Here is a 23,024-nt window from a genome sequence, read left to right as displayed (position 1 = left end):
ATACTCTATGGAGAGGTTTATTGATGTTGTGTTACATTTGAAATCCTAATCAATGACTAGTATTGTTATACCTCATTATTCACACCTATGGGACAAATTTTGTCTGGGTGTGCGGTCTCAAAACCAGTTGATTGTTATCCAATTTTTTTATAAGCCTGCTGGCTCAATTATCAGAAACTGACTAGGTACTTATGAATTAATTTCCAATTAAAATTAGCAACATTTAGGCTTTCAAATCAGCAGAGGGTTTTTTTAAATATTTCACATTTCTTTTAGTTAATGTGGAAATGTGTCCAGAAATGACAAGCTTTTGTATTACAGTGCTGTAAAAATTTACTGTATAGCATTTCTTTATAAAATATATCACATTGATAATTTTGTGTATGTATATATTACCTTGATAAGAACCAATAAAATGGAACAGTGTTTGCTATTTATATGGAAAGGTTTAATGTTCATGTCATTCTAACATACATGCTATACCTGTCATTCCAGTTGGTGCCCACTGCTGAATTTCTTGTTTAGTACATCTAAAGAGTTAGTGCTCTTATGTCTTTATTGGTTTCTAGGATATTTTTAAAAGCCATTGAGATACATTACAAGAAATTAACATTATGGCCTTTTCTTGTGGGCATTGTGATCATCATCTATAATATCAAAATTCAGGGTTTTTTCGTGGTTTTCTCTGCCTATAGATCAGCTATTTACTCTGCTTCTTTAAAGCATTTGATTTACAGCTTGTTCAGAAGGTTTTTCTTTGGTATGCACTTGTTTGTTTTCTTTTGGACACATTTTTTCTTAGTGCCACTAGCAAAATCCTATTACTTTATGAATCTGAAGATTGTTAATGGCATAGAACTGACAGGTTACTTTAATATAGTTCTTAATTGTTTACATGAAACTATGCTGGTACACCCTTTTGAAATGGTTTGTCTCCTTTTAGGCAGTTGCGACCTTCCATGATGCAGCATTTGCTGAGAAGATTAGTATTTGATGTTCCTCTATTAAATGAACATGCAAAGATGCCTCTCAAGGTAAAAGTATATTGTAATATTCAACAGTGTTCCTTGTAACAAAGTGCAACAGCACATGATTGTATGGAGAATATTCTCTGTCTTCTTTCTTACCTTGTCTCTACCCTACAATAATCTAAGACCATAGTTGTTAAAGCTAAATTGCTACTTCGACAGGAATTCAGTCTTAGTTTAGTCTAGTGTTTGCTTCTCCTTTAATTATCTTCATTTTTATTTAAGCCTGTATGGAAACTGAACAGAAAAATCTTTGGGAGTGAAGAGCAGAATGCAGTGCACAAAGAAAGATAACAACTGATAGTCTTTATATACCCTATACTCTGTGTTGGTTTTGCCTTCTCTTGGAAAATGGACTCTTTTTCTGTGGTTTGTGCTTGGAAATCTAAGCAATATATGTTTTTTAATAACCTTCCATTGTGTTTTGAGTCCCCAAAGGTTTCTTGACATCTTCCTAGTGCACAGGCAAACGTGTTTTTTCCTTTCTGAGGTGACACATTCCGTAAAGATTCCTCAGATTTTTTCAGCATTTCTAAGAAACGTACGATTTTCCTACCTCACTTACTTCTGTTTTTCAGCAGTCTTTTGTAATGCTTTCCCAACGTAACTTTGAATGAGACATTTAGTCTTTTCTTCCTTAGTATTTGTTTATGCTTTAAAAGCCATGTATTAGGATTAATTGCATTTTACATCTGATTTTTTTGCCAAAATATTCCTCAGAATTATGCAGGCTTCTACTAGCCAGATTATGGTCCCCAAACTCATATGAGGAATTCAAATCTTTATTCTCAAAGCCAGGACCTGCTTTGTGGTTTTCCCCTGCCAAGGACTTCATAATTTGGCTTTGTCCCCCAAGAAGTGTTCAGTCAAACTAGAAATGCCACAGCAGCCATCCTTTAATCGCTATGTGTGAGAAAAGCAGTTGATAATTTAGTATACTATCCTGAAAGGACAACTAGTAACTAGAAACTCGCTGAGTGGCTGTGATTCTTCAGGTTTTCTTTGGGGGAAAGGACAACCCCAGCTCCCTGCGATCTGTTCATCTAGGACAGCAGGTTTTTTGATCCTGAGGGTCATGACTGGCAGTGACTTGCCCATATTGCTGACCTGAACAGGAAGGAAATAATAATTAGATCCTTTTGGCTTCAGGAGAACATAGATATGAAGAGAACCACAGTGTTAGAATTGTAATAGAATGTCATAGAATTTATTTTGGAAAAAAACAAATGCATCTTTGACTTGTAGAGTCCATGTTTCTTAGACCACTGTGGTTCTACATGAGTGATGAAACTTCTGTCTTTTTGCATTATATATGCATGTAAGTTCTCTGCCTTTTTTCTGTAATCATCTGTCAATTTAAATAGTAAGTAGATAATAATAGATTATTTAAATCTGTAGACATGCAAATGCATAATATGGATTTTTTTTTTTCTTTTTCTGATCTGTAAAAAGTTATAACAGAACTGCAAAGTATTGAGCTTATATTTTTGGTTATCAAAATCCTCACTTCTACATATCTGCATTTTTCTATCTTGGCATTTGTTCTGACTAATAAAAAGGGACTCCTGTCAGCTCTTTACTGACTGTGACTTGTAATATTTTGCCAATATGCCTCACAAGTGATGTTGAAACAACTCTCTTTTTGTCTGGGGAACTGTTAAAACTGTGAATTAAAATTCCAGCTAAATTTTTTAGAAAGATCATTCCGTGCCTTAGTAAAATCTGTCCTTGGGTTGGGCTAGGTTTTCATACTTTGCTATTGCCAGAAATTTGTTGTTTAGGATTGTGTTTACTGACAGATGTACAACTAATTTTTCCTCTTCTTGTCTGTGACTCAGGGAGGTAGAGGACACATTGAATGCAGAATTAGTGATGTTTCAGTTTGGCAGATAGCCAGTAGCAGGTCCTTGCACCATTCGAGTCCCTGATAATCTGGAATCTTGTAACCACTTGAGAAGTATCCCCAAAATATGAATTTAATAAAAGACAGGGAGAGAGGATAAAGTTTCTCTGCTTATTGTAATAGAGGGCAGGAGAGTAGACTGATAGCAGGTTTTACAGCTTACAGAAGAGATGAGTCATGCTGGGAGTTATTGTTTAATAGGCCTCAGACATGTAAATAGTAATTGGGAACTAGGTGATATCATGGTTCTACTGTCTTACCTACCAAGCAGCAGTGTTTGGAATAGCACCACATGGATGGAGGCAAATTCTTGTCTTCAGCTGAACTGTCAAAGTTCTTGTGGTATTGTGGAAAATTATCCTCTGTCAGATGCTTTTGCATATGCCACTAATGTTAAAAGGAAGAACTGCTCCTCCTGTGTGCGTATCCACCAATGGTTTAAAGAGATACACAACATGGCTTCTTGATAAAAGCTAGAAATTTCTCTGGCAGTGTCTGTGTAATGGTCGAATGCCAAATGAAAGAACATCAACAGCTATATTTTATTTGCTTTCAAAATATGTTCTGTTTTAGTTGCTGACAAATCATTATGAAAGATGCTGGAAGTATTATTGTTTGCCAGGTGGATGGGGTAACTTTGGTGCTGCCTCAGAAGAAGAACTTCATTTATCCAGAAAGTTGTTCTGGGGTATTTTTGATGCTTTGTCTCAAAAGGTAATTCCTTTTTAATATCCATCTACTACTGTAAAAGCCTTTTCTTTATTCTGTCACTTTTACCCAGCGTTTATCAACACTGTGTTACACATTTAAAAGGAAAAGATATAGGCTTTAGTGCATTTAAATCTTCCTCTTCTAGCTTTTGCTTTAATGTAGGTATACTGTTTTGTCTCCTCATTAGAAAAAAAATGTGTCTAAAGAAGTAATCTTGAGGTGTATCTGTACAGGTCATCTACACATCAGTGCCCTAGAGCAAACTGAAGCATCTGCAGGTGACTGAAAGCTGCATTTTTGTACTTCACACACTATCCTTCCTTAAATCAAGAGCATAGTCCTTTGCTTAGTAGTTGTAGTTTCATCACCCTTTAGTCAATCCTATGTTAGACAAGAGTGTAATAATACACGTTGCTACATGTTTATTGTTCATTCTGTGAGGTTTTTCTAATCAACCTGCTTAAAGTTTCATGAGTTTCATTTCAAAGCTAGGTATTTATAAATGTTATGCTTATTGCTGTGATATGTTCTGTTCCCAGACATCTGAAAAATGCCTGGTGTTGCTTCCAGTGAAGTCAATACTTTTCCCATTTACTTCAGCAAGAGCAAGACTTGATACTAGCTTTATCTATAGTGTATAACATGGTTTGGGCAGCCCATTACCTTTATTTTCAGAACAAAAGTTAAGTTTCACGCTGAGTAAGACAGCCATTCTGTGGCTGCCTGGTTTCACAGGTAGCTATATCAGTTTCAGCAGTGATATTGATCGCTTCTGGGCATTACTCACTTCTTGTCCCCTGTGTGTTCCACAGAAGTATGAACAAGAACTGTTTAAATTGGCTTTGCCTTGTTTGAGTGCGGTAGCAGGGGCCTTACCTCCAGACTATATGGAATCAAATTATGTCAATATGATGGAAAAACAGTCTTCAATGGATTCAGATGGGAACTTTAATCCTCAACCTGTTGATACATCAAAGTAAGGAATTACTTTGTTGCAGCTAGTTTGTTTGTTTGTTTTTAATTACAAATGTGTAAAACAGGGTTGGAGTCTGTTTTGGTATGATGTGAAATTACAGCTTTTTTATCTTCTGAACGCTTATCTACAAGATAAAATGGAGTCCTTAGCTTTCTAGTTGTTTGGTTTTTTTTGTTTGTTTGTTTGTTTGTTTTTAATTAATGTATTTATTTTAAACCATATAAAGCAATAAATATCCAGTTATGTAACTAGTTTCTTGGTCAACCTAGAACATTTTTAATGCATTTTTTCAGCCTAAAGACAGAACTGTCCAGGTACCTTTGTATGTCTTCTGCAAAGAAACAGCATGTTTTTAGGAGCAGAAAAAGTAGACTATTTTCCATCATCCCAGTCATTATTAGCATGTGCCAAGACACTAATTCCAGTGTATATGAATGGCAGTACATACAGAAAATTACACTAATCGTGCATTCATGTAATCTCTTTTTGCTATGAATAATGAGGAATTGAGCAGAAGTATCCTCATTCTCTCTAGGCAGTCAGACTCTGCCCATAATTTTTGAGTATGTTAGGCAGACAAAACATACATTTGAATGGGATTTTTGTGCCCTGATTTTTGCCTACAACCAGAGCCCCATTCTCCTTTGTCTAGAGTAGTCTTACAGCAGTGTGGTTATCCACTATATTGTGAAAAATGCCACTTGTATACAGTTGCTTCAATTGCCTTCTTCAGCTTTCTGTCTGTATTAACATTCAGAACACAGAGCGCTGTCAATAGATTGATATCTTTTTTATAGCATACATATATGCACATTGAGATTTTGGAGCAAAAGCCATAATCTAGACTGGAATATAGAAATCACATAACTGGCCATTAAAACTCATTTGTCTAAGAGGTATTAAGATATCTGAAGATTTAACAAAATTTAGTAAGGATATCATCTAATCAAAGGCAACTTCATCTGTTGTCTTTTCAAAGGAAAATTGTAGATAGCCAGAATATATTTGAAAAACTCAGAAAATGTTACTTAACATTACCTATATCATCAGTCATCTCATTGCCATAAGAGTCAATAGTTCTGTGATGATTCAAGTAAAAGAAAGCACTACTTTTATCAGTGTCACTTCCAGCCTATCCTATATTCTTTTAACATGCATTGCTTAATAGTCCTACACCTGTTTATATGAAGCTTTAGATAATATGACCTTATTGTAATTGTCAATTTATTACATTCTTGAAATTGTTCAGTTATACCATTATTAGAGTTTCCCTTGAAATACATACTTCCAAACAAAAAAAAAAAGATGGCCATGCTGGATGAATATTTTTTACCTTTGTGTGGGGTTAGGCTCAGGAAAACTGTTACTCTGACATAATTTTGTTTTGCATTTCTGCTTTTTCTCACCTTATGACTGAAGATTAAAAACCAGACTCTTCTACTTTGCAGTAGATGGCACTGTAACACTTTTATTGCCAAAATTCTTTGTCTTAGGAGGAAAGATTTTGCTATTTCTTAAGTCATCAAGAAGCAATTGTTGCCTCTCATTTGTAGGAATGCAGATGCAGTAAAATACTGATATTTGATACATTATTTTTGGAAGAGGATTTTGTCTCTAGTGCTTGTTTTACAATTAAGGATAGCTGATTTTCCTTTACTGCTTAAGAAACCTTAACTTCTGCAGTTTTATACACCTGTTGAAGGCTAGTGTATTTATTTGTGGGTTTTTTTTTTGATGTATAATAAGAATTTTAATATTTTTAATTTTCACTGGGTTTTTGGAAAATAGAGCCTCGAGCATATAACTTTTTAAGTTGTCATAAGTTATAGTGCTTCAAGCATAGAACAAAATTAATAGGAATATATGAAATAGATGATGTGTTTCAAAAGGGACTGTTAAGCAACTTAGTTTATAATGGACATGTACAGTAAATTACCACCCTATTTCTGAAGCTATGGGTTGTAGTTATATCTTTAATCTTAAAAAAGTGTATCTTAGTAATAGAAGTATGTGACAAAAAGCATGAGTGCTTGGTATCATTATTGATTTTTCCCTGCACGTATGTGATGAAGAAGTAGACTCCTACAACATCTGCAGCTCATTCAGTGCTCCTGAAATAACTTAGATTTTTTTGTCTTGATTTAACTATTGCTTGGAGCAAACTGTATATGAGGAAAAAAAACACAGTACGATGCTCTGAATGGATGTATGCACTGCTAATTATTTGAAATTTTGCTTTAAAACAAAGCATTCACATTTTAGCATGTGATGTAATGGCTACTTTTTTCCTTCACTTTCAGCATTACAATCCCTGAAAAGCTAGAATATTTCATTAACAAGTATGCAGAACACTCTCATGACAAATGGTCAATGGAAAAGGTAAAATCTATATTCCTGTTAAAGCAAAATCAGAATTTTATTTTATTCCATTTCTTTAAAAGAATTTACTCTGGATATGGTTATTTTTCATAATGCTACAAGTTGGTACGTAGGTAAGATAGAAACCTGTATTTTCTTGAAATGCATTCGGGGGAAAGTTCTGTGAGTGCACATGAGTATTTCAAAATAGTGTTTCAAAATGTAATTATTTTTATTGTTGACCTTTGAGTAAATATACATGCTAATTATTTGAGATTTTATTGGCTTCAAATTTCAATTTTAAACCAAAAAAACCTCTTTAGGGTATTTATTCCTTTTTGTGTATCCAGCATTAAAATGGTTGCTCAGCTGTAGCACGGTATTCTTCTGCTCTGTAGAAATATTTAAAAGAAAAATGTATTTAAATGATAGCTTTCTGTAGTCATTAATTTTCAAAAAGATGGCATGCTACATAATACATTTCATTATGTGTAGGTAATATAAATGTTGGTTGAGAAAATGTTGAGAAAATTGCAGAAAGGAAATTTTAAGATAACTTCTCTGCAGAAGCATTGTTCAGTTCCTTTGTACCAAAAAAACAGGATTTGTCATAATTCTTTTGCTTTTCCCCATTTTTTCCTCTACTATTACTGTTTTCAGTTTGCCAATGGGTGGACATATGGTGAAACATATTCTGAATCTGCAAAAGTGCAACCATTAATGAAACAATATAAGTTACTATCTGAAAAGGTAAGGAATTTGTTCATTCTTGATACAGGGTGACTGAAAGATTGCTCCATTCACTCTGAAAATATCACCTTGTGTTTACAGCACTTTTAAAATATTTATTTAGAGTAAATCAGCTACTGTGTGTAATGTTGCCTTCCTTAAAATCTCAAAAAGAGATGGAAAGGGTTTATTTTTCAATAAATAGGCCATTCAACCTATTGTCTCATGGTCGAATTTACATGACATATCTTATGGTGAAACTGAAGTGTCATATTACCAGTATATTTTTTACAGTAAAGTCATACAGGAATGCCTACTTGCTTAGTGAAGAGTTGGGTTTAGGCTTTGTCAGTTTTGCAGCAGAGGGCCACCATGATGATCAGAAGGCTGGGGAAGCTAATAAATGATGCAAGGCTGAAGGAACTGGATTTGTTCAGCTTAAAGAAGAGAAAGCTGACAGGGATTTAATCTGTTTCCCAGATGGGGATGCACAGTGACAGGACAAGAGGCAATGGGTCTAAGCTGATTCAGCAGAAATGCCTTCTGGAAATCCTTGAGAACTTAAATCTTGGAATGGGTTGTCCAGAGAAGTGGTGAAATCACCTGCACTGTAAATGTTCAAGGCATGACAGGGCAAGCCCTAGATAACCTGATCCTGATAACTGTTGACAAATCAATTAGGTTAGCTTGTCTGACCTCAATAGAGGTTTGAGCCAGATGGTGTCCAGAGGTGCATTCCAACACAGACTTTTTAAATGATTCTGTGATTATGTTTTTTTTTGTTTCATGTAACAGACAAAACGCTGCATTATTCCTGATAATGACTGCTCCACCTTTGAGTTCATATCTGAGCATAGCATTAACACGCTTATTCCTGTGATCTTCAGCTTCCTGCAGGGCCACAATTCTTCTGCCCACCTCTGTAATGATAAATAAACTTTTTAATATCTTATATATGATTTATTTGCTTCTTTGCAGCATCTCTTGGCCATAGAGGCTGATTTCAGTACATTTCTTTGCATCTCAGTATAACCAGGCAAAAACCTGAGTTATTTTTTGGTCTGTACAGCTACATAATAAACAAGGCAATTATTGCATGTGTGTTCTTCTAGGAGAAAGAAATTTATCGATGGCCAATCAAAGAATCACTGAAAACTATGCTGGCATGGGGATGGCGAATTGAAAGAACACGGGAGGGAGATTCCATGGCACTGTATAACCGGACACGTCGCATATCTCAAACCAGTCAAGTGAGCCATTTTATTAAGAACTTATTTTAAAAAAAGGCATGCAAAATCTGCTTTCCAATCTTATATTTTAGAAGTGATGAAATAAACCTGTAGTATAAAAATACGTGAAAACATTTTTCACAAGCAATTGTACGACTCTGAAGATGGGCATGGATTTCTATTCACTGAAGCTGGAACTTCCTTTCACTGTTGCAAAGTAATATGTTAATAAATATTTTTCAAAGTGATGAACAAAACGGAAATAGGAAGGTATTTGTTCACTTGATTTAAATTTAACTGCCTTATTTAGGGGACTTGTTTATATTAGTAGATGATTATGCATTAATAGTGAGTATTAACAAAATTTTAGTCTGCTATTTTTTTTGGAATTTAGTGTCTATGGATGCCTCTAAGCTTGTAAAGAAAAAAAATAAAGGTACATATAAAAATGTAACTTATTTTTTAAGGTCCATTAATAGAAACATCAATGTTAATGCAGCATAACGTTTACATCTATAGACAGACAAAATTCTGAAAATGTTAGATAGGTTTTTTTTCCTTTAGAATAGCTTTCTTAAATCAAAGTGCTCTAAGGATAAAATGGAAAAATACTGACACTATATTCTGTTAGAGCTGTATATACATTGCAATTAAACTGAGGAGGGGAGAAAATCTTTCTCTCTGATTCACACAGATGCCCATGGAGCAAAACCAACCAGGGAAATAAAATGGAGGGCAAAAATCTTTCCTTCTTCTCTCCACTCAACTCTGCACTATTTACACATGTGAGTGGTGATACACCTGTGAAAAATGAGCAGTTGAACCTGCCTCTGTCCTATGTATACACACTATAATGAGTATATCAAGTGATTTGATTTAGCACCTGGACTAAACTGCACACTATAGTTTGTACACTATAATTCCCTTCCAAAATTCTTGACTTCCAAATTTACCGACTTTTGGGTGTTTATAATACCAGCCCCAAGACTATACTGACAGATATATTCATATTTACTTCAAGCATAAGGAACTCATCACAGTGAATAGCTTTACACTTGAGATTCAGATTACATCAACATATAAAAACAGCTTTTGTAGCTGTTACAGTCTTCCCTTACTGTAATGAAATTACTTGTATAGAGGACTTTCTGAAGCCTAAAATATTTCTGTAGTTCAGAGTCCACTATCATATTAATACTCATCCTCTATTTAAAATGTGTTGTGCTGTCATCACACATGCACACAACATAGCATTGTTTATCTGAGAAATTTCAAGTATTTTTAATCAGTATCTTCATGTTAATGAAATAATGTTTGCATTGTTTGTTTTAAAAACCAATACTTTATCAATATTTATTTACTGTGTGGTGCTTGTACGTCTTTTGTGTTATTCTCTGTTAAAAATGCCTGTCTCTTGAAATTAGGCCTTTGAACTTCTAGGCCTTGTACATTCTCTTATATGTGCATATGAAAATAGTATCAGACATAGGAACAAAATTCTGGACACTGTTCTTTCTAGAGGGAGGTGGACCTGTGGGGAACTTGAGTTTATCTGTTTCAGCAGAATCCACAGAGGAAATCCCAGCAATGCCACTTTTCTATCCACATTTCTTGCATCAGTGGCTTACCATCCAGGGAATCTCCATCATTGTTTCCTCTTATTCAAACATTTCTGTCAATGTAATGACCATACATGTGACAAATTTAGGCAGTAGAAAGAATGACAAAATAGTGATGTTTTCTGAGTGGGGAGGAAGGACAGAAGGAAAAAGATACTTATTTAGTAGATTCTATTCCTACATATAGAAATGTTGAAAAGCCAAATTAAAAGTTTGATTTTTGCCTGCATTTACATTAAACTAGCTTGTATGAGTTAAAATCTTAAATGAGTTCATGGGAAATTTGCATTTGAATGAGGGGGATTTGTGTCTGATAGCTGTCTGTCTTTCAGAAGCAAATATCTAGATCTTTGCCAAAATCTCATATAAGTTTACCATCCTTGATGAATTTTTATTTGGGCTACATAGGATCCTTTTGCTGTCTAGAGATATGCGAGTGAATTTTCCTTAAGTTAAGTTCTTTCATTATGTGAAGTATCTTGTTAACTCTTTTGTATCAAATGCTTGTGTAACAACTCCACTGTTTTGCATGTTTGTCGTTCAGATCTCTGTAGATACAGCCCATGGTTACACTCCTCGAGCAATTGACATGAGCAATGTCACCCTCTCCAGAGACTTACATGTAAGTCACAAACACTTAATATGCATACCCTTGTTCTACAATTTTTTTTTCTTTTCAGCTAGTTTATTTAAAAAAAATGTAGTGCCTTATGTTACTTTGACTTTCTTTGATAAGCGCTTTTTTAAACTCTTTTTTTTTGTTGTTAGTCTTTTTCATCATTGGTCTTTGATTCTCTGTTGCTTTGAAAAACGTCATTCATGTTGAAAAGCTTCAAAGTTTATTTTAGCGCTGGCTCTTTTTGTGAACGTCTGTTGTTTTAAAGGGAATCTGCTTTAGAAGAGCTTGAAGGATCAGCTTTTTTTCTGTTTATAATTCCTTTCTCCACCATCTTCCCAAAAGATTTTATCATTGCTCTTTTTTCTAAACTGAAGAAATAAGAATCAGGATCCATTATTACAACAAACATTGTGAGAATAGAGAATGAAGAGATTGAGGGTAGGATTTTCACTGATCTGTCAGTAGATTGCTGTTATTGAGAACAATACCTTCATTTGATAAACAAGTGCTGTTTCTGCCTTTACAAAGTTAGGTTTTTTTTCTTAGTGTTTGATGGAGTATGGTGCTAGTTTTTACAGTCTACTAATTTGCTGTGAGTATGGTTACAATATTATGTAGATATACATCAGACAGTTTCAGTTAGTTAGCACGAGTGTTTGTGCCAGTGTAGTGATGGCAACACAGCTTTCAAAGCTGGCTACAGAAAACTCCTCAAACACAGGGATAAGTTTGTCCATACTGAGCTCTGTCCTAGTGCAGTGGAACAACAGCAGTAGTAAATTGCCTACTTGTACAGTGTATACTGTACTGTTCATCTGATCAGATTCTCTAGTCGATTTTCCCTCCTTGATTCCTGTCTTGTAGTTTTCAGTTTTATATTTCTAACCATTGTAGATTGCTGATGAGTTTTACAATTATCAGAATTTGCTGCCGATTAACCATCGTGCTTGAGTTAAAACATGCAGTAGATTGCTGATCATCCCAGAGAGTTAATAAAATAGATAACTGAATACCACTATGATCATTACAGTCTTATCTTAAACTGATGGAACAGCTTAATTATATAATTTAACACTTGTATAGACTGTGTGTAGTTGAAAGACTGTGCAGACTTTGTTTAGTGCTCGTGAGATAACTCTTGATGTAAACATCCTCATGATATTATGGTGCAGTAAACCAAACCCAGAGAAAAGTAACCAGCTTGTCACAAAACAGTAAAGAAATGGCTTTATAACTTCTGTTACTCCCTTGGTTATTCTTTTATGCTATGCTCTCTAACAATTGTCATTAATTTTATTTCCTTTGTAGCCTTAAGCTATAAAGCAGAGCTGGTTGGCTTTATGATTCATTCATGCCCTTAATTATGAAAATAAATCTTCTTTGAAAGCAGCTTCAAAATCCGTTATTTGAAACCTAAGCAAATTTAATTAAAATGCAATTTCAGGTATTAATTGTCCTGATACTGTCATTCAGGAAATATCTAAATAGGTTAGCTATTAATGAGATCTGAGTTTTAAAAATGAACTTTATGGAAAGTTGAACTTTTTTTTCATGTTTATTATCTTTAAACTTGAAGTTCAGGGTTAGATTATTCAACATTTTTTTTTAATTGCTTGGAACAGTTGTTACGAACAAAGTTGTTTGCTGGTTTGTTTTTAACCAGTACGTAAGAATTGGTGCTATTGAATGTTGACATCATCCTGTGCATGTACAGTGCTAGCAGGGATCATGACTATGTCTAAAACTGTAAGTCTGGGAAATACTTGTCCTTTTGGTCTTAAGTGGTCAGCTGGTTACATCCTGGCTCCATGAGTAGCTAGATCTTGCTCTGAGACCACCTTCATAACACCCTGCTTTCCAAGGAAAGAAAACCCAGACTACACTACATTCTTCCAAGGTTCTAATCAGGATTATCAAAACAACAGGAGCAGTTTGTTCTTGGCAGAAGGCGTCTGCCATATAGGAGAGACGTGTCCACTGCAGAAAAGTTTATGAAGCTAATTGTCCTATAGACAAGCAAGATAAGATCGGGAAGTTTCAAGTTGTTATCTGAGTGGTATTCAGAAATACTGGTTACTCAAAACCCTTATTGAAGATGACAAGAATGCTTCTGGAGGTCCACAAAAGAAGTGAAAAGGGAAATCTAGAGAAAATTCCACCACTGCCTACAACTAGAGGGAGGAGAGGTGTGTTTAAAAAGTTGAAATAGTAGTTCCTACTAGTTAGCGACTGAAGAGCTTGTCTGTGTTTTGCTTTGTTTGATGACTAGCTTCTAGTTTACCAGTCTGAAAGAGGTTGTTTTATAGAAAGAATTTACTTATCTGTTGTGCACACTGGGGGAGAGTTTCATGCTCAATAAAAAACCTATGACTGCCTTTATGTAGTCCATGGTAAAATGGTTGGTGCTTTGAACAGGGTGCTCACACAGATTGAGTATCCACCTTGACCAGGCTATAGCCATCGGATTGTAGTCTGCCTCAGCCAGCCGGAACAATCTTGATTCAATTCTCAGGCTTGCTGTTCTTTGTTTCCCTTACCAGGGCCTTCAGGGGGTTCTTGCTGGCATTGTTTTGAGAATCAAGTCCTCGTCTGATACCCCAGTACCCATTCGAGACTATACTCTTCTTAGTGGTTCCTCCTGGTTTTTATTAATGGTTTTCTGTTCAGCACCAGCTTCCTAATTCCTATAGATAAACCCATGCTACCCAAGTTCTGTATCTTGATTTTTCCATAAAAACTCTTGGTTTCAGTGAACCATTACAGTGTAACTATATTGAACCTGTCAGAGAACAAAAATTATTATTTCATATCAACCAGGAATTTGTCCTTCTTGGGGGTTAACCATTGCAACACATATCACTAAGCTCTCAATTTTCCTAAGGCTATGGCTGAGATGATGGCTGAAAACTACCATAACATATGGGCAAAGAAAAAGAAAATGGAGCTTGAAGCAAAAGGTAATGTTAACTACAGGTATTTACAGTATTTTAAGTTCTCTATAGTTAGCTTAGATCAGGTATTTGAGAATACAGATCAAAAAAAATTAAAAAAAGGAACAGCAAATTAAAATCAACGAGGAAGAAATAGCAAAGTATCTATTCTTAATCACGTATTATCTGATCTGTGATGCCTGGAAGTTTTTATACTATCGAATGTAACAGTTCCTGTTGAAGAAGTTTTTATGAAGATATTTATATTAATGACAGCAACTTTGTTTTCCTGCCAAATTAACTATCTACATTCAGAGATATATCAATACATCGGCTATATGTAAGCAATATAAATGCAGTTTATTCTGTTTACCTCTCTGTTTTGGCAGCATTCTTTTGCTCAGATACAACAGTTATCCAAACCATGTTTGAATACTCTACTCTAGTTTTCTGTCTTTAATTTATTACTATAAAACAGAACTATATCACTTCCATATATTTTTAGATATGTGTGTATCTTGCTAAATTCCATTAACCCTTTTTGCTGACATCAGAATGTTTAAAAGCAGGACTCTGTTTATGTTTACATATTTGTTTATTTTTATTTTTTTTTAATGAAATGATGTGTTACTTATTGAAAGATTTTTAGTTTCATTAAATGAAGTTGTAATGATAATAAATATTCATAACAGTTAAGCACTTTTTTCTTCTTTATGAGTTTTTGCAGTAGGTTCAACATATTTACCTGGTACTTGCAGTGACTTGATTATGTTAAAAGTATGTTCACAGCCATGTCTAAAGTTTCTGTCTGAACATTTTTTAGGTTTGTGTAACAGAAAAGTGCATTGTTATTTCAGAATATATTTTACTGTAACATCCTATGTATTATTATGACAGTGCTTTTATATACCAGGACTTACCATGTCAACAGATAGTACTCTAACTGCTTTTTAATTCTCTTGATGTTCCATAGTAGGAGGAGGCAACCATCCTCTTCTTGTTCCTTATGATACACTCACAGCCAAAGAAAAAGCCAAGGACAGAGAAAAAGCACAGGATATTCTGAAATTTCTACAGATTAATGGATATGTTGTCTCCAGGTAATTCTCTGTTCAGTATTAGTGTCACAGAAGGTTTCTAATACTCCTCAACAGCCTTTTTTAAAAATTTATTTTAAAAAATTTTTTATTAAAAGAAAAATCTACAATCATTTTTAGGTTTTAGTACCTGGGACTAAGAATGAGCTCCTTCATATAGAACATTGCTCTGAGTTAATTTGTAGTTGTGTTAAAACATTTTAAAAGTGAAAAGTTATGTTTAAAAAAATTTTAAACAATCCACAGTGTAAATGCAATAAAAATGAATAAATGTAATAATCAACAGAACATCTGTAATTCAATACATATGCATGCTATTCTCTGCAGAATAACATGTATAATTCCTGTTGATTTTATTATTACATGTTTACCTATTAAATGCAGTGTGAATATAATTTCAATTAGATTGGAACTTGTCTGCCTCATCAGTGTGGCTGAAAGCATATCTGAAGTTCGTATGACTCAAACTTTAGTAAGTGAATGAAACAGTCACAGAGATGGATTCAAGTAATCACTGTGAATTAATTAGCCTGGCATATCTATTTAAAATCTGCCTCCTTCCTTTCTTTTATATCACATATGGAATTCATCCCATTTATAGAGTCCCTTAGCTAATCTAATAATTCTAGGTAAAATCTTTCAGGGTAGCTGGAATAATTCAATTTACTTCCCATCAGTAGAGCAGGATGTATAAAGAAGGATGTCAGTCAGCAAATGTTTCTTTTCTCATCCCCTGTCAAAATGACAAAAGACTCCTCAGCTGTATTCAAGGTTGCAAATTCCTTTTTGACTAATCCTTTTTTATTTCTGTCTTACTTAAACACAAGTGTAAAGTGGCTTTTGGTTTTTGGAGCAGTGGAAGGCTAAGAGGGATGGTAAAATAATTGTTAAGTTGGAGACTTACTCATCAGTAAAGAGTTCCTGCTGCACCTACATCCACCTGTGTTAGTCAAGTGCAGGTCTTTCTGTCAAGTTCAACTCAATATTACCTGCTGTCCCTGTGACCACTGTACTGTCTAAACAAGCATTTGATTCACATTTTCCTTTGGTCTGCTTACCACTTGACTTTCTGCCATATATATCTTGCACACATTTCTTTCCAGTCTTTTATTTGACAGTGACCATTCTAGCCTAGTGCACGCTCATGTACGCTTTAGGGAAGATACAAACACTTGCCCCCTGCCAAGCACATGGCACACAGGCGTATGTGGCCTGTGACCCGCAGTCCTACTCCAGCTGCTGGCACTGAGCCCCTCACTTGCCTTACTGACATTGCCTCCTCACATCAGCTGTTTTTTTGGGACACACAGCATTCCCTTCCCAGTGACTGACAACTGGGATTCCGACTTGCTCCAGTTGGAGACACCACAGAGCAGGGGTGCCTTACCCTTGTGAAGGTCTGACTCCAGTTGCTGGCACCAAATCCATTCATGCCAGTCCCTTGCCGTAGCTGGCACTCTGGGGTCAAAGTCTGTAGGGCCCATAGAGATATTCCCAAAAGCTATGGCCTCTCCAACTACTGATGTAGAGACCCTCATTCACTCTTGTTGCTGGCATCGCAGGCCTGGGGGCACCTACACCCCAAGTCTGATGCCAGTTGCTGGAGATCATGCTGATCTTGCTAGTACCTGGCACTTAACTCCTCACAGCACACACATACATGTGGGATAGTGAGTGAGATTACATAGGTAGTTAAGCAAGGGTTTAATAAGAAGAAAAGACCAACTCTAGAGGTGAGATACAGGGCTCAGTCAGACAACTGTGTTGACAAGCCACAGTTTACATGTGACTGGCCCTTGATATCTCTTTTTGTCTTTTCTCCACTTTGCTTTTCCTTGATCCTCCTACCCTGCACATTCCGTCATTAGTTTATGGAGTTCCATTGACCTGCCTTGGATATTCAAAATGCTCATGTTCTTCATATCTCTTCCTCTTAGGAGTTGGAAAATCCAGGTGGCCCTCTCCAAAGCTGTGCCTAGAGTTTCTGAACGGCCCATTAATTACTGGACACTTTTGGTCTCCAGCCTTGTCTCCTTTATCCCTTGTCTACCAGCTTTGTGTCTCTAAGCAATCTTGTTTATGGCTTCCTTCTTATTACCCCTTTTGCATTTAGAAGATCCTTGATCAGATAATCTTAATGAAGCAGACACTATTGTACCAAGTATCAGCTGACAAAGCCGTTTGAGTTTCAGATTGTCTTTTTCTTAAACTGAACCCTACTATCAGCAATGTTCTCATTTAAAGCAGGAATGTGCACTACACAGGCAGTTGTATTCAGTAGATATACTCTTTTGACTTTCAAAAGAACCGAGTATTTAGTGATTCTGATAGTGGGGTGACTGACTCCCTTGCTGGTTAAGCAGAGCTTCTGCATGTGGTGTCATGATCCTGCAGAACCAAGGCTTATGTCATTGCCAGTTTGTTCTTAGCAAACGTCAGCCCATATCATGAAATCAGTCTCTGCAGATTCATACTTTTTGAAAGAAGATACACTTTTCATATCAGCCTAATAACTACGATGTAACATGCTGGAAAAGGTAAACTGCAATTCCATCACTTTGTTTTGATTTTCCCCTGACAAATGTTAGGTAGCTATTCGAAGTTCTTCCATTACAAACAGATTTTTTTGGGGAAAAGTCATGATGAAGGAGACTAGATTTACTTCTGGACTGTTCAAATCAAAGCATTTTAGCAGTTTCAAAACTTCCTCACCCAATAATCAGTCTCTGGAGGGAAATATGAGATATCATGCCTTACAAGTAAGGGAAAGAAATTACTATGATACTGGATTAATCTGATTGACTAGTCTCATTTTTCTTTAACCTTTTACTGGGAAATCTGAGTTTTATCTTAACAAATTGCTCAAAACCTGAATAATCATAAGATTACTGTTTACTTCAAATACAGAACAGTTTTTATGTTAATACACAATCATTACTAGAGAAAATGGCATCAGACTGCATGGAGAAATAAGACTGCTTTGAGTCCTTCTGCATGTGTGAAAATTATTTGCTTCTTTTTACAGAGGACTTAAGGACCTGGAATTAGACACACCTTCCATTGAGAAACGCTTTGCTTACAGTTTCCTTCAGCAACTTATAAGATATGTGGATGAAGCACATCAGTACATTTTGGAGTTTGGTATAGTACTCCTTGTGCATTTTCATAAGAATTATTAACCAAGATGCTTGATTTTATAAAAACAATTAGAATTTTTTTTTTTTAACAACAAATTCTTGGACTATGAGTTTTCTCTCTAGTTTGCTGTAGTTGATGAAAATGATGAATTTTGGAAAGTCATGTAGTTCACGTATTAATTCCAGTTTCCCATGTTCACACATCAGATGAAAAATGTTCAGCCAAAATTCATGATTTTCGTTCTTTGAAAAATAAAACTAGCTCTTGCCTTGTACTTATGCACAAATTGATTATCTCTCACATGTGCACATTAATAATCCCTTTTTCACAGAGCAGATTAAACCAGTCATTTTTACCATTTTGAAATTTTCTCTGGAGGAGAAAGGTGAATAGAGAAACCTCTAACAAACTCCCACTATGAGAATGTTCTTTCACAAACACCCAGCGTGTGTTTCATCAACAGTGCTATGAAAGAAACGATTTAACTTGATCTGCTTTTGTTAAAGATTAAAAAAAAAAAATAATTAAAAGTTTGGTGACTCAATTCAGCTTCTTATATGAGCAGTAAAAGCTAAAAACCTGGCCAGGTGCAGCTTCTGTGTGACCATGGGAGTTGCAATGCCACATAACATAGATTGTGCCTCATGTGTAGGTATAGGTGCTGTAATTAACAATACTAATGGCAGGAACAGCAGTGAGATTGAATAAATCACTACTCATCAAAAAGTCTATCTAATTTTGAAGTGGAAATTATCAAATTTTTTGAATGAATATATGCCATGGTAATTTACAGCAGCAAAAGTCTGGCCTTGATAACTCATTGGGTTACTTCTGCTGCTAATGCCTGATTACCATGGCTTCATTCTACTTAATTGCATAGATTTGGTATAACTGCAAGAACGATAATGAATTAATACTGAAACACTAGAAACACCAGTGAAACAAATATAATTCATATCCCTCAATGGATTTGTAAAAAGAAGATTATATATAAAGGATAAATAATCTGGAAGCTGTACCAGATTATATCTGTAGATTGTATTTGATTGTTGTAGTAATGAGGGAAAGGAAGCAATTGTGCTTTCATTTGGGTAGTTCTAACCATTTATTTTGTTCTTTAGAAAAGTCTACAAATAAGAAATAAAAATTTGGCAAGTCTCTTTCTCCTGGGAATGACTGGAGAAAGGTGTTCCATTAGAATCTGAGTTCAGGCTTCCAAATTGTTACTGATAACTAGAAAAATACAAACATAGGACTAGATTTTCATCTCACAAAAATATGCATGTCTCTTTGGACTAGGAGATGTCTACAGTCTCAGGAAGATTAAGACAATTATTCTTTACATATTTTATTTGCTGTAACTTTTCTTCTCATGAGGTAGTCATAAAATGCCACTTTAACTATTGGATATACTGTTTGTGGTATCTTAAATCTACATTTAAAGATTACTAATATTATTTGTTTATACTGTACACTTTCTAAGAAAAATACAGAGTAGACTGTAATTAGGATATATAACAGGGAGCTTGATTTTCTCTTCTCTGCAGATGGTGGCAGCAGAGGCAAAGGAGAGCACTTCCCGTATGAACAAGAAATCAAGTTTTTTGCCAAAGTACAGTATATGTTTTCTTTTTTGTTGTCAATGTAGTAAGTAGTTTAAGTGAGAAAGTATTTATTAGTGAACATGAGGTTATTGTTGTTAGAGATACACTTTCTGTGTTAAATTCATTATTTTATTAATTTAAAACTGTAATAATAAAAATAGCTTCAGAATCATGTAGGATGAAGTATAGATGTGAAAAAATTACAAGACTATATTCTTATTATTTCCTGCTCCATGATATGTAACTTCTCATATGCTATTCATAACCTCTGTACATTTTCTGTTTACTTAGTCTAATTCTGAAGATTCTTCTCTTTTACAGTCTTCAGGCAGGTAAATGTAAGCAGTAGTTATTGGAATTAACCCAGCTATGTATCTGTCAGTGTCACTTTCCTTATTGCTTGTTTTAAAACCAAGCTGACATCTGCCTCACAGAATCACAGAATGGCTGAGGTTGGAAGGGCTCTCTGGAGGTCATCTAGTCTAACTTCACGGCTCAAGCAGTGTCACCCAGAGCAGGTTTCCCAGGACCATGTCCTGATGGCTTTTGAATATCTCCAAGGGTGTAGACTCTGCAGCCTCTCTGGGCAACCTGTGCCAGTGCTCATTCACCCTCATAGTAAAAAAGTCTTTCTTGATGGTTACGGGGGATCTACTGTGTTTCAGTTTGTGCCTGTTGCCTCTGGTCCTGTCACAAGGCACATTTGAAAAGAGCCTGGCTCCATCCCTTCAGGTATTTATACACAGTGATGAGATCCTCCCTGAGTCTTCTCTTCTGCAGGCAAGAGAGTCCCAGCTCCCTCAATCTCTCCTCATTTGAAAGGTCCTGTAGTGTCTTAATCATCTTGTAGCCCTCTAGTATGTCAATGTTTCTCTTGTGCATGAGAGCCCAAAACCAGACACACCACTTCAGATGTGGCCTCACCAGTGCTGAGTAGGGAGGTAGGATCACCCTCCTGGACCTGCTGGCAACACTAACCCAGGATGCTCTTTGCCACCTGTGCTGTGAGGGTGCATTAGTGGCCCATGGTCAGTTTGCTGTCCACTGAGACCCCCTGGTCCTCCTCTACAAAGCTTCTTTCCAGCTGGCCAGCCCTCAGTGTGTACTGGTGCCTAGGATTTTTCCTTCACAGGTGCAAGACTTTGCACCTCCCCTTGCTGAAAATCATGAGATTCCTGTCAGCCCAGGTCTTTTTGTGTCAAGAACACATGAATTAAGAAAATCTGCCTAGGCCTTTTGCATGTAAAAGCTTGTATAGTGTTTTCATATTGGTGAATAAACAAAGGCAGCTGATTGCAGCATTTTCTAACCCTGATATCCTTGCAGTAAACTGTAATCTCAGTACCTTAAAGTTCTTCTATGTGGTACTACTTACCAAGGTCATTGACTCAGAAGGTGGCATTCAGCTTTCTTTTGAACCATGCTCCAAAAAGGAAGCTTTTATTATTAGTTGTTTATTTTGGATCTCCTCCTGGCTGACACCTGCAGTGGACACTCAGTAGTGAAGTAAATAGGAAAGTTTCTGCGGACAAACCCTTGAGTGAGGTTGTTTTGGGAATTCTATTTGATAGCATCTAGAATTAAATGCTGTTAATGTGCTGACAGTTATAGGTGAATTTTTCGTAAACTGACAGTAAAAGGCATGAACAGTGATATTTCTGTCTGGATATGTGGTACAGGAAAAGTCTTAAATTGTGAGATAAAATGAAATTATACTTTCTGGTTTTAGTCTTCCTAAAAAACCTACAGATCAAGTCTGCTGCCTTTCCTGATGACATTTTAAGTGCCTTGAATTCTAAATAACTTCAAAGAATAGGCATTAAAGAAGAAATACATAGGTTTTTTAAAACAAGAAACATATTTGAAATCTTCCATCTTTATTTTTGACTTAAAAGAGTAATACAGGACATAGTAAAGAAAGCCTTGAGATAACCATGTCTTTCTGATGCGATTTCAGGTTGTGCTCCCTTTGATTGATCAGTATTTTAAAAATCATCGCCTGTATTTCTTGTCTGCAGCAAGTAGGCCTCTCAGCAGTGGAGGCCATGCCTCTAATAAAGAGAAGGAAATGGTGACAAGGTAAAACTTAAAATAATATTAATGTGTATATGTATGTATATGTGTTTGTCTTTAAACAGCAGTAGTTGATTGTAGGAAAGTGAAAAGTGGGAGGCAGGGAGATATTTTTATGAACACGTAAATTAAACTTTTTTCCCTTTCTTTTCCTGTTAGGAAAATCCAATGTATAAAATGAAGAGAGAAGCACAAAATTCTGATTATTTGCTGCTTAAAAGATAGTGGTGATTATTTTAGTAAGCGGGGAACTGCATTTAGTGTTATGTGCAACAATACATCAGTTGCACAGGCTGTGGAACAAGCTATACAACTGTGTATCAATTTCACTGTTGGAAATATGTATATATTGAAATTAGCATCCCTGCGAAATTTATTGTTGGTAGATTTAAAAGCCAAACTTATTTATAACTGAGTTTCAGTAAGTATCATTACCAGAAAAAGTAAAAGAGAGTTGCATTCTTTCTGCTCTCTGGTTTTCTAAAAACAGTATTTATATGACAGAAATATCCACTTGAGCCTTTCTCTGAAGTGATCCACGTTTTAGACCATGTGTCCAATGTATCTTTTCACTTAATTTCACTTCTGATTGAATTGAAACCAATATTTCCCATTTAGTAAGGTGGACTACAAGGACTTACTGCAGACCTGTAATGTACAGATATCATAGTTGCCTTCTTGGCTGTTATTGGGTACCAAATCATGCAAAACAGAATTGCTGTTCTTTGACGCTGACAGCCAACTGATGATCATACAGACATGCAGGGTTTGCAAGAATGTGTGAATACTGACTGAAGTTTCTAGCAACAGTGCTAAGCGTGAGTAATGGCTGTCTTGACCTGGTGTCATCTCATAAACTAATTTGATCTGGCAGCTTGGCTGAATGGCATTCTTCAAATAACTAAAAAACTCAAAATGCATGCATCTAGATAATTTTTCACTCTGTGAGCTGCCATTTTTCTGTCTGTAGTGTCCTGGGTAACAATATTTTCACAATTCTCAAGTCATGC

The 23,024-nt window shown here is 35.6% G+C and overlaps 1 protein-coding gene across 14 annotated transcripts in view; it reads left to right on the top strand.

The window, feature by feature from the left end:
* The window catches only part of RYR2 (ryanodine receptor 2), a 395,394-nt gene that overhangs the window by 281,574 nt on the left and 90,796 nt on the right, over nucleotides 1–23,024 (top strand). For 10 of the 14 annotated variants that reach the window (XM_071806250.1, XM_071806253.1, XM_071806247.1 and 7 more), the window contains 12 exons: nucleotides 944–1,034; nucleotides 3,505–3,645; nucleotides 4,455–4,618; nucleotides 6,919–6,997; nucleotides 7,637–7,726; nucleotides 8,818–8,955; nucleotides 11,098–11,175; nucleotides 14,054–14,129; nucleotides 15,076–15,202; nucleotides 18,225–18,340; nucleotides 19,885–19,949; nucleotides 21,899–22,020. In XM_071806250.1, the coding sequence (XP_071662351.1) occupies nucleotides 944–1,034; nucleotides 3,505–3,645; nucleotides 4,455–4,618; nucleotides 6,919–6,997; nucleotides 7,637–7,726; nucleotides 8,818–8,955; nucleotides 11,098–11,175; nucleotides 14,054–14,129; nucleotides 15,076–15,202; nucleotides 18,225–18,340; nucleotides 19,885–19,949; nucleotides 21,899–22,020 (1,287 nt within the window). The remainder of the gene's footprint in view (nucleotides 1–943; nucleotides 1,035–3,504; nucleotides 3,646–4,454; nucleotides 4,619–6,918; nucleotides 6,998–7,636; nucleotides 7,727–8,817; nucleotides 8,956–11,097; nucleotides 11,176–14,053; nucleotides 14,130–15,075; nucleotides 15,203–18,224; nucleotides 18,341–19,884; nucleotides 19,950–21,898; nucleotides 22,021–23,024) is intronic. The other 4 variants (XM_071806259.1, XM_071806255.1, XM_071806252.1 and 1 more) reach the window with 1 other exon arrangement.

Source organism: Patagioenas fasciata, chromosome 3, assembly GCF_037038585.1.
Source record: "Patagioenas fasciata isolate bPatFas1 chromosome 3, bPatFas1.hap1, whole genome shotgun sequence".
In the NCBI taxonomy this organism is placed as follows: Eukaryota; Metazoa; Chordata; class Aves; order Columbiformes; family Columbidae; genus Patagioenas; species Patagioenas fasciata.
The sequence above is the reverse complement of the archived record's forward strand: the minus strand, read 5'-3'. Positions and strand labels throughout refer to the sequence as shown.